This window comes from Zeugodacus cucurbitae, chromosome 6 (genome assembly GCF_028554725.1).
Source record: "Zeugodacus cucurbitae isolate PBARC_wt_2022May chromosome 6, idZeuCucr1.2, whole genome shotgun sequence".
NCBI classification, from domain to species: domain Eukaryota; kingdom Metazoa; phylum Arthropoda; class Insecta; order Diptera; family Tephritidae; genus Zeugodacus; species Zeugodacus cucurbitae.
This window is the reverse complement of record NC_071671.1, coordinates 67877617-67889669: the sequence shown is the minus strand read 5'-3', so window position 1 is coordinate 67889669 and position 12053 is coordinate 67877617. Positions and strand designations below refer to the sequence as shown.

The window sequence follows — 12053 nt, the reverse complement described above, 5'->3', positions numbered from 1 at the left end:
AAAACTGGAAGTAGTTGCACACATTGGTCTCTCTCTTTCTCTACTTTTTTATAAATAGTATTAGGGTTGAACACTTTAAACGAAAAAAATGAGGAATTTTAGTTCTCATAGAGAGAACATACTATAAAAATTGTAATAGGAACCTGGTAAAAAAATATATTTCAAGGTTCTATTAAAAATTCTCGGTCATGTAAAGAATATATTGTAGAAAATGATCTTTGAAATTGAGATCGGCTCTTAGCTGAAAAATGCAGCTCATTATTGACATGAAACAATTTTCTTAATATTTTATTTTTACCATTATTAAATTAATAAAAATATCCATGGAAATTTAAAATGTTTGAAGAGCCACCCTAATAAGTTTGGTCAATTATTAATTAGGAATTAGAAAATATATTAACATACTAAAAAGCTTTGAAATTCAATTTGAGTGGGGAAAAGAGAAGAGGCGAGTTATTTATAAAAGAAGTGATAAATCCTTCATTCAACAGATGAGTTTCTGACGAATTGAGGTGTCAGTTTTATGGTGGTTTCCTCACTCCTTATCAAGCCACTTTCCTTCTTCTTAAAACACGAAATGTTTCAAGATCGCAAAAGAGAGAGAGAGAGAGAGAGAGAGCGTAAACTCCTTTGAAATATAAAAGAGAAAGGCAGAACAGCAGCTGGAGTATAGAACACACCACACTTTATTTATTAAAGTAATGTAATATGCAATTCAAGGCTATCATAAATTATGAGATTATTGTTTTATTGCTATTGACTGTATATAAATAAAATGAATAAGCGAGAAACAAAAAAAAAAAAAAATACCGGAATAGAGTGAGTTGAGAATACAACAACGGAATTACGGGGTAAATATTATCAAACGATTTGAGGTTGGTTTGTCAATCAATCTATAATGATAGTTATGAAGCGCTCGGAATTGAAGAGGAAGAAGACAAATGTTCATACAAAAAATTATTAACAGACTGGCAGTGGAATGGGGACTGTCATTTTTGTAGCAGGGTAGTTTAAGTTTTAGTCTTAATCTTGGTCTTATCTTACTTGGTATTTACAATCGGTTCGTTACACCTTGTGTGGCAAATCGAACAAACAACTGGTATAAATGCAAATAGGCAACGAATAAGTGAAAATCCAATCTATAACAAAAACGTTTTCCGGTCTAGTTTTGAAAGTGAAACTGACTCATAAAATACGTCAATCACGATTATTTGTATGCCTTTCTTATTTGCTCACAAACTACTTTTGGGAGCGTCAAAATTACTTTATCAGCGTGGTGTACACCACAAGCTGATAAGGAGCATAACACTCAAGTATCGACTGCCTTGCATAGGTTATGTTGAGCGGTTAGGATTTCGTGCGCGTTATTTACAAGTTGGACAGAGCGAAGCGATGTTGGCGCACCAACATCAACGTGCGACACTTTGTGTTATCGGCATTGTTGTTGTATTCTATTATCTATATTGGAATCTTGCGGTGTTTCGATATGTAAGTGCTGCGGCAGTGAATCATCTATTAAATATTTACTATTGAAGAATAGTGTTTCGCATAAGATGAGACTCAACGCAGAAAACAACATAATATTGAATATAAGTGGAACATATGTGCGCATTTGCTGTTCTACGATTCCACGTTGTAGGCGTGCAATATATATGGGCGCGCCGCGCTGCGAAGCATTATCAAAAAGAACGCGCGGCGGTCATGCAGCGCAGCGTGCCGCCCGCGCAATTTATGGAAAAGTAAATGTGCTTGAAGAAAAGTCAGCGAAAGAAAATGAAAACCTGAAGTAAAGCTAATTTTTCACTCGTTTTGTGTATGTGTGTGTGTAACAAAAGTATTTACAAAACAAATAATCCGCGCGCCATTAAAATGCGAGAATAACAAAACCGCGGCGCTCAGGCTAGCTAAAGGCGACAAATTGTTTGAAATCTTTGTTTTTGCTTTATATTTCAATTAATTTTGCGCTTTAGTGTTTTTCACATTTATTTGATTTTTCATTTCTTCCAACACATTTGTGTGCCTAAAAATAGCGCGTGTAGAACATCAACAACAAAATTCGAATGAATATAAAGCATGTGGCACATTTACAAGTCGAACGCGCTCGCGATTTTTACTTTCGCGTCGGAGTGAAAGTCCTCAGAAGCGCCGCGCCGCTTTTTCGATTTAGTACTCTCGCTTGTGCGCGTCGCTACTGTAGCGGTTACAAATCGTGCGCCCTACACAACTTTCATGTATAAACATCAACTATTTACAAGTATACAACTATGTACACGCAATCTTGTGGGGATTTCGTATAATGTGCAAAGATAGCAAGCAACAAGTGTTTTTTCGAAAGTGTTCTTAAAGTGACTTATATTGTGTTTATGCATAAGCGTTTGCATTTTGAAAGCAAAACTGTTTTTAAGATTTCGTGTGTGACGACAGCGTGTTGTTGCTCAAGTGTATATCGATATCAATAAAAGCGATCGATACATTAGGGTGTGTTGAATTTATGAATGACGTGATTTAAAGGGTGTTTTATTAGACATTTAGTTTTCAATGAGATAATATATTTTTTGGAGTTATTTAATCTAAATTCTTCTTTTTTTATTTCTTATCGAAAACCATATGTCTAAAAAAACACCCTTTATATCTATAAATATTGAAAGTGAAGCATATTTTGTTATATGCTTTCACTTACACCCTTCTGGAGAGCAAATTAAGTGTACTTAGTCACTTAGTTTCGTAACCGACTTGCAGTAGAACACACCGATTGGAGTAATATTTTATCTGTATTCAGGGTTGCATTTCATGTGAAATATTTGGCTTCTTGAATGATTGATTTATTAAACCCAAAATATTTAATAAATTTTTTTAAGAGCCCCTCTGAAGACTTGATAATTTTGATATTTCTCGGAACATTTTTTCAATCTTCATTGCCCTATAATATTTCCAAGGAGACACTAACTTGACTTGAAAAAAATCACGTATTTCAAATGCAACTCTGAATGACTTAATTGAAGTCTTTTACAGCAGGCGTCTATTTTGAAGACTTTAATATAATTACAGTAAACCTAATAGTTCGAAATAATTTTAGCATAGTTTGAAAAACTCATGAAATCAACATTAGCTAAATATCAAATAATTAGCAAAATTTTGTACACGCTTCAATAAGAACCACCCTAATCAATAAACCGATAATCTGCCATTGGTTATTACGACAATAATAATAATCAATAACTTAGCTGCCGAGATAGTACAAAAACCATACACATGAATTATTAAAAAACTACGACTGCAGCAACAACAGGAATAAACGTAATAAGAACAAAAAGCAACAAGCCTAAACACACACAACAAACACACGCGGAATGTCGCAAGAAAGACAGCGATAATTAAATAGTAATGTCCGTGAGAAAAATGCCAGCTTTGCCTTTGTAAGAACGACCAAAGTTGCTTAAGAAGCACAAGTGACAAGTGGACAGCAGAAAAAAGTAGGCTTAACAAGCGTGCAATTGAACAGTTAAGCGGCAACGGCGCGCACGATACGTAGCATATGCACAGGCGCTGGTGCCACAAAAATCAAAAGCGCGCTAAACCATCGGAGGAGTGTAGTTTTAATAAGTTTTAAAGGATTTTGTTTTAATTTTTATAAAAATATTTATTAAATTGTGTTCGTGACATCGGTTGATCGACGTAGAAATGCTGTCGAGCAATGGCAATCAAGCGCAGTACGCGTACTTTGTGCTGTCGGGCGCAGTGGCATTGGCCATCATTATACTCGCCTATATGTCCGTGCGCACAACACTCGTAAGCTATAGAGCACGCAAATAAATAACTAAATTTATCTACTTACATATTAATATATGTGTCTAAACTAAAAGAAAAAGTTGGGAGAGAGACGGCCAAATATTGCATGCAATTAAATATGAATTAAATGCCACTAATACTGTCTAATAAATAATGCGCTTGTAATCAATCAAGAAAAAATCATGAAATTTTTACTCGCTTAATAAATATTGTGTGTACGAGGTGTGTTCAAAAAATTACGGGAATTTATAAAAACAATTCAGAAAATAAAGAGACTTTAAAGAGCCGTCATTTGACAAGCAAACGAGGAATCGCTGAGAGAACCAAAGCTATACCAAAAATCGAGTTTCAGAAGTATTTCGACTATTGGAAAAAGCACTGCCATAAGTACAGAATATCGGATGGGGAGTAAAAAAAAACGAAAATTCCCGAAATTTTTTAAACACAGCTCGTTTAATGTTTTTTTGCTTTTATTAAAGTGACTTTGCATATTCGATGATTTAACCCGTCTACTTGTGTTCACAGGACACCAAATTGCGCGAGGATCTGACTATTCTACAAAAATCCTACGTCTATATAAAGCCAACATGGGGTTACAACAATTCTTGGCGGCAAATCGGCAGCCAAGCGAATCACTTGATTTATTCGGCATACTTCGATGATCGGTTGGATGTGATCGGTGAGTGTTTATAGTATTCGAATAAGTAGGACAATGATTGAACCTCTAAAAATAGTTATTTATCTGGCTAATAGAAAAAATCAGTTTAAATCTTTCAAATAATTTAAGAAAATCCGAATCTGTAGAAAACGCGAGTTTTTTTGAAGTCCTCGCTAAATACATAACTCAAAACTGTTTAGTATATAATCGTCTATCAATAATTATATTCATGTTATTATATTTCTTTCTTCTAGAAACAATAATCAATCATGAGTCGAAGGTAGCGATAGGCACCTTGCGTATAATCGCCATCTTACCACGTGAATTTAAGGATGCCATAACCTGCACTATCAGGTATTTACTAATTACAATTATTAAACTTAACAAATATTCCTACTACAAAAATATGCTTCTGACGTTCCCACAGATTCGATGACTTTATCGATGTAAGCGTGCTAATTGGCAAAGTGCAGCCCTTGAACGAACATCACGACTACAGGTACGCGCCCTACTCCATCATGTGTCCGCTCTATATGAATCGCAATAGCACTACAATGCGTCTGCCACAATCGGTTGCGATATCCTATCCATCCAACAGGTTGAGTCAGCTGAGTCCAACATTTGTGCCGATCAGGTGGGCGAAGTGCCAGTCATCCTAATTTTGCATAACTAAGTTTTCCTTAATTACAGTTACCCACGCGAAATAGACCAGCTGTTCGCCATCTCACGTCCGGTGCTGTCGGTGTGCGTAGGTCCGCTGCAACAAAACTATTCGGATGTGTTGCGCGTCGCGGAATTCATCGAAATGTATCGCATACTCGGCGCACGACACTTCTACTTCTATCATCTCTCTGCCAGCGAGGATGTGATGCGCCTGCTGCGACACTACCAAAGTGAAGGCATCGTGGATGTGCTGCAATGGAATGTGCCCGCCGAGCTGTTGCCTGCGGTGCATTACGGCGGAATTATGGCGCAAATCAACGATTGTGTTTATCGCGCCATGGTTGTGGACAACTATCGTTACGCGGCCACTGTCGATCTGGACGAGATACTCATACCGTTGAAACACAATTCGCTCGCGATTTTTCTGCGTCAATGCGATGAGGGACGTTCCTCGGCGTACGTCTTTCGCAATGTGTTCTTCTATAAGCTCGACAGTAACGACAGCTTCAGTCTGCCGGCGCACACGCGTAATCGTTTCCTCTACACTCAAATGAAGGTGCGTCGCACTTTGGAGGTGATGCCGACGCATCAGCGCAGTAAATGCATTGTGAATACACATTCCATTATCGAGATGGGTAATCATTTTGTGTGGCGCAATGTACCCGGCTACACGGAGACGACTATGCCACTAAGTGTGGGGCTGCTTTTCCACTATCGCGATCAGTGCATCAACTGTAAGGCTCAACTGATGGTCGACTATACGGCACGTCGGTTCGGCTCGTTGATTTGGGATCGTGTAGACGAGACTTGTGGCCGAGTGTTCAACGAAACTGGCATATGCGCGACGTAGCGCGATAAAGTGTCATATGTCAACAACAAAAATCATAAAATGAAAGACTTGTCAAAAATTAGTGTTCTTTAGTTTTAAGTTGGTAGATCACTTAAGTTCGTGTATTTATAGTAAGTTTTATATGCAGATATTAAGAGTAAAGTATAATAGTGTAAAGATATATTTATAAATTAATTAATAAAAACGTATATTCTTGAACAAAAATATTCAACTTTAAGAACTTCATTTTGGTGATCGCTTTCTATCAAATATCGTTCTTGAAGCGATCTTGTTATGGTGGATTTGTGCTCAACGAGCAACAAATTTTTACTGAGAGTACTCAAGTTAAAAAGGTATGTGTGAAGGGGTTTCAAACACCTCAAAGCAAATCCTCTCAGTTCCGCCACTGTTATAGTTTCTATTTATGTTTGCTGATAACTTTTGAATCTTATCGAATTCGGCTAAATTTGTGCGTAAGTGAATGACATTCGATATGCTGATTTTGCTTAGACTATTGCGAAGAGAACTTGCGTTGAATGCGAGTTGAGTTTACGCCCACCAAAAAGGGAAATAGAAAGAGCGCATCCAAAGTGTTCAGTTCATTTTTGAAACACAACGTGTGTAGTTAAACGGTGGTTTTTTTCGAAAAGCAATTGTAATGTTGAAATTTCGCACCTCGAAGTCGGCTAAAACGGATAATTCTAAGGTGAAATTTGCAAAGCGATAACAAAAATATTTAATATCAAAAATTAATTGATAAACGTTTGTAGGTTGAAAAAACGCTGCTCGACGATAAGCAATTGGTGCAACTCATACGTGCAACACCCGCGCGCAGTTCGCTGATTTTGGCGCTCAGTTGGTAAAGTTAAGGAGTAAAAGTGAATTTGGGGGATTTTGGTGGAATAAAGTTATTTTTGTGTTTCATAAGACACAATAATAAAAGCAATATATGTATTTACAAACAAAAAATCAAAAATATAAAAAAAATTAAATTGTTACTCATTTGACTCACAATTGTTTTTTTATACTCGAAATTAAATTTTTTTTTAATATATAACTTAAAAAGTTTTATTTTCAAAAAGTTTATTCGATCCTTATTTTTGAATTTTTAAATAAAAAATTTTAAATATTTTGTATTTATTATATTTTGCTTTTAATTCTTTATATGAATCCATATAACTAAAATCACGCCCCTCACAGTAATCAGCCAGCTGAGCGTTGCAGCAAATGCGGAAATATAAATGAGAAAATGACTACTAAGAAAACAAAGGCAACAAACACAGGCGTAGTACGCAGCAATAGTGGTAAGAGACTGAATTTTATTACTCTTAATGATTTAAGCATATTAAACATTTAGTAATTTTTTGATAAGATTTCTTGAAAGTGTAAATGGCGGCTTATTCATTCTCCATACATATAGTTAGAAAAGTGAGCTTGATTGACTTAGCTTGACATGCTGGTGTAAGAAATATTTTGAAGTCTGCAAGAATATTATATTAATTGAAATAACTTTCAATATCAAATAATATATGTTTTATGGAATTTAAACTCATGAAATAGATGACAACCCTGTTGAATTTTTATACATATTATTTTAACTCTATCATTTAGATATTAATATAGAGAAACCTAATTAATTTTTCTAATTAAAATTCCAAAATGTTGGTAACCCTATTTATTTAGAAATTTTCCATTTCTGCAAAATATATATTCCTGGAAGTTAGTTTGGATATAAAATCTCATATATGATTTTTATATAATATAAATAGGTGGCAACCCTGCTGATATTTTCATATTATAACTTTTGAAGTGTTTTCAGTTACCATTAAAATTTCTAACTAATTTTTATACTCTCGCAACAAAGTTGCTAGAGAGTATTATAGTTTTGTTCACATAACGGTTGTTTGTAACACACTAAATGAGTTAGATATAGGGTTATATATAGCAAAGTGATCAGGGTGAGGAGTGGAGTTCAAATCCGAATGTCTTATAAGGGAAAGATCGTATGTGAATGGAATGAATATATACATATATATACATATAAACATTCGTTTCCTTCGATTTTGCAACACATTTTCTTATTCTCCTTCTTACAATCATTCTATATTAAATGCTTTTATAAAATTCTTTTGAAATGCTAACAGTCATCTACAGTAATGAACGGCTACTACTTCATTTTAGTTGTACATACTTTTGAACATACATGCATGCATATATGTATTCACATAAGATAGACACATAAATATGTATTAGTTTATTAATAAAGCGCTTTGTAATTATTAGCAGCAGCTAAACGCAGCAGAATCAGTCTATTGTTAAGCTTAGCTAAATGGGAGTATTTTGTTCTTGCTGTTGTATGCTTTCTACTTGTTCACATTCTAAACACAGCAGCAGCAATAAGTGCGAATGTATCGAGATCAATACACAAACATATAGAGCCATTTATGTAAGTATGTACATCCGATCACTTATCCATCTGGCAACTGTAAATTGTAATTTCAATAACGTGCCTACACTAGACAGATGAGCAAATAAATGACAGAACAAAAGTATGTTGACAATGCATATACTGACAAGTGCCCCACACGATCAGTGAATACTTCTTCAGATGTATAGTTCAACCACTAAGCATACTCTAAAAAATATGTTTTATAACAGGGTGTATGTGTTTCTTGACATTTAACTATTATTTTGTTTATTAAAATGCAAACTCAAACGAAAAACCTTACATCTAATTTATTGAACTGGACTGATGGGAAAGCTCATTCAAGATAAATTTTTTGAATTCCTGATCAGATATCTCTTCACCTTCGGTATTCACCAATATGATAGTGTTTGTATCGTTTAACAATAATTTACTTTTCTCATCGACATCGCTATCAGGATCGACTGTAAAGAAGAATTAAATAAATGAAATTCGAAATCTACAGTTTCTTCTCTTTACATACCATCATAAAGACTTTCACATCCTGCATCGAAATTTTTCATTTCATTAGCTATTTCATTGGTGACAGTCTTCAAAAGATCTGACTCTATAACTTTTATAAGTCTCGAAAGTATTTCGCAATGCTCCTGCGCGTTGCGACGTTCCGCCGAAGAATTTGCCCCTTTTGCGCCGGTGTTTTGCCTTGAGTAAATATCCTCCAGCTCAGGGACAATGTTCACATAGAAAGCTCCTCTAAACTCCATTCTAATTTGTTCATGTGATTTTCGTGGCAGATATATGACACCAATTGGATTCTTCTTGTTACCTTCTAAAATTATTATAAATTGATTTTCTTAGAAATCGTTGCCTACAATTAGGCGCAGTAGCACAAAAAAACTAAGTTCGAAATCGATATAACAGTGGTTTTAGTAAAGACGTTTACACCTTTACAGGTTGTAGTTTGACGGCATAAGATCGAGAAAATGCATACTATATATCACAACAAAACATACTAGGTTCTAGATCTAACACAAATATCTAGTAATACTTTAATTTTTTCTCTTAACGATTTGAGTTCGATTTAGTATAACAATTACTTGAAGGATTGTAGTCATCAATAGATATCTGTTGCCCATTAGAACCTATAATTATGATAGGATCCGCATTATTTTCATTGACATCAATATGTTTTTTGTATTTTTTGTTCGAATTTTTGAGTTGTTCATGCAATACTTTGGTATCTGTTAAAAAATATTAAATAGAAATTATGTATTGTGGCACTGAGAATTTGTGCTCTCACAGCTTCGATTTACCTTTTCGTATGCCCTCACGTAAAGCGCTTAATTTTGCAAGTCTGACTCGTATGTAAGGGCTTATCACATACCCAGCCGTTCTACGTTTTTCTTCGACTTCTTCTACGATTCTCTCTTGTACAATTAATGCTTGCAGCTCGAAAGCACGCAAAATTATTAACGTATCTTCGATATCGGTTTTAGTGTTAATGCGACATTTCGGTATGTCTCTACCTTTTGATCTGAGATTCTGCGCGGTGTAAATACTTTGTATTTTCGGTATTTTCATTTGATCGTTGTCTCTATAAAAGGCACTTTCGAATGAGTCCTTGAGTTTTGAAATAATCTTCGGTGAAACTAAAATAATTTTCAATTGGGTTCGAGTGTTGTGTGAGGTTAGTAAATATTGTTGTTACGACTTACGTTCAGGTTTTGGCTTAGCACGACTTGTAGATGGGTTTTCCGGCACAGATTCCAGCATGTTTTTCCGCGTTACCATTTGCTGCAGTTCATTCTGTATAATTTCTTTTGCCTTTTCGTTAACTGCTTGTTCGTTGACCAATTTCGCTAGCATGTCTTTTGTCTTATTTCTTCGCTTCATTTCTAATCGTAGCGGATATTATGAAGACAGCTGTAAACTTTTGTTGTTAGTTTTCTTTTCTTCAAGATTACAAATATTTTCGTGTATTTTTTAAGTTCACTAAAACATCAAAGACACTTCTCAAGCAAAGCAATTATGCTCGTAAAAAGCGGAAAACATATGCTATGGTAGGCAATTGCAGTTTCCAGCACTCTTACACCTACTCTTTCTCCAGATCGATAATTCAGTAGATGCCGTTCAAAGAATAATCCTATGTTTTACAGTTATATCGAGTGTAAAGTGCATGAGATATGATGTAGATAAATTCACAATAGATCACACAGAAACGCGAAAGTAATACACTTGAAAAATAAACTGGTTTTAAGAGTCGTATTGGTTTTAGGTATGAAACCCATTCACAAAGGTTCCTCCATCTGTTTGATTCGGGGCTTAATGATCAAATCGAATATACTCACTATATTAAATACCTCAGCCAAATTATGTGAATATATTTTATGTTGCAGTCTTGATACACGGAATAAAAAATGTCTAAAATTTGTCTACGATAACACATTAAATCTCAAATCTACTGAATTTCGATAATTCGCTATTCAAAAACCTCAAATAGCTTAACCTTTAACTTCTTTTCCATCCAGCGCTCAAGCAAAGCCCGCATTTAAATACTATTCATTGTCTGTTTATAATTACTATAAATACCAATCATGTATTCATTAATTTTATTAGATTTTTCAATTCCATTTAACCCGCGCACTTGTTGTTCTACCTGCCAACAATTCACCACTGACCCATACTTTACCCTAACGTCATTTGTTTCATTTGTAAAAATTAAGATCAAAGCTGAAGCCGCGCTCTATAGAAAACTGCCATGTGTATGTAATTCTCGACCAACAATTTCAATTTGCCCTCTGCTTTTGTCGCAGACCATTTTTTACCCTACAAAACCCGCAAAAACAGCAACAACATAAAATATTGCCAGCGCGTTTGCATTCATCAGGCAGTAAAGCGGCAGCTGAGCAGTCAGTCCGCACACATTGCTGTTGTTGTCAGCGCTTAGCGAAACCCTAAATTCGCCAGCCTCCCAGTCAACAAGCCAACCGTTCGTTCATCCAGTTAGCTAAGCGATCAGACAGTTATACTCATTCATATACTCGTACAACCGACCAGCCGGTTAGTGAATCAGCGCAAAAGCGTTCTCGCTCCGCGATCAGTTGTGAGTTAGTGTCTGTTATTACTTTTATTGTTCGAAGCTGAAAAATATATGACAGTTCCTACAGTGGTGTTGAGTTGAGCAAAATCATTGGTATTTTATGAAGATTACTCGTTTCGCCGCTCGCTTCGAAAGGTGACTGAAAAGGCATATAATTTGTATTGTGAGTACGAGGCGAGCTTAGTTGGGAGCTTCTTAGGAAATTATACATTTTTTGGATCATGCAATATGAAAAATGGTTTCGAAGAGCGTAGTTTATGATTCAAAGAATTGAATACGCAGACAGCTTAAAGTCAGACCTAAAAATCACTTCAAAGGCTTCGTACAGCATAGAGTAGCAGTCCAATCATTTATTGGCTCCTCGTCAAAACCTTGCTATCCATAGTATATGATACGAGGACCCCATTAGGATTCGAGATATAGTATCATAGTATAGTTCGGAATACCTTAGGGGACAAAACTCTTTAAGTCTATTGAGAGAATTAAGCTTAAGCTAAATTTCTTCCCAAAGACCTCGAATTCAATAGACCCTACTAGTCTTTGAGATACAGTACCAATACCAATTCAAGAAGTGTTTGGAAGCCACAAT

At 35.3% G+C, this 12053-nt stretch overlaps 2 protein-coding genes across 7 annotated transcripts; one reads left to right on the top strand and one right to left on the bottom strand.

Annotated features, from left to right (window-relative positions):
- The first annotated feature begins 1057 nt into the window (after positions 1-1057).
- LOC105212147 (beta-1,4-galactosyltransferase galt-1) lies at positions 1058-6128 on the top strand. Of its 6 annotated transcripts, none has more exons than XM_054234151.1 (6): positions 1632-2478; positions 3281-3789; positions 4315-4468; positions 4702-4801; positions 4875-5081; positions 5138-6128. In XM_054234151.1, the coding sequence occupies exons 2-6, from the start codon at positions 3682-3684 to the stop codon at positions 5958-5960; spliced, it is 1392 nt and encodes a 463-aa protein (XP_054090126.1). In that variant the 5' UTR covers positions 1632-2478; positions 3281-3681; the 3' UTR covers positions 5961-6128. The 6 variants fall into 6 exon arrangements, with proteins under 6 accessions (XP_011182243.3, XP_054090126.1, XP_054090125.1 ...); XM_054234150.1 differs by having other exon boundaries at positions 3225-3789; XM_054234149.1 differs by having other exon boundaries at positions 3155-3789.
- A 2475-nt stretch (positions 6129-8603) lies between these two features.
- LOC105212148 (uncharacterized) lies at positions 8604-11029 on the bottom strand. The gene is made up of 5 exons (XM_011183943.3): positions 10080-11029; positions 9678-10013; positions 9462-9605; positions 8888-9193; positions 8604-8828 (listed from the first exon to the last, which is right to left on the bottom strand). The coding sequence occupies exons 1-5, from the start codon at positions 10255-10257 to the stop codon at positions 8671-8673; spliced, it is 1122 nt and encodes a 373-aa protein (XP_011182245.2). The 5' UTR covers positions 10258-11029; the 3' UTR covers positions 8604-8670.
- Between the last annotated feature and the right edge of the window lie 1024 nt (positions 11030-12053).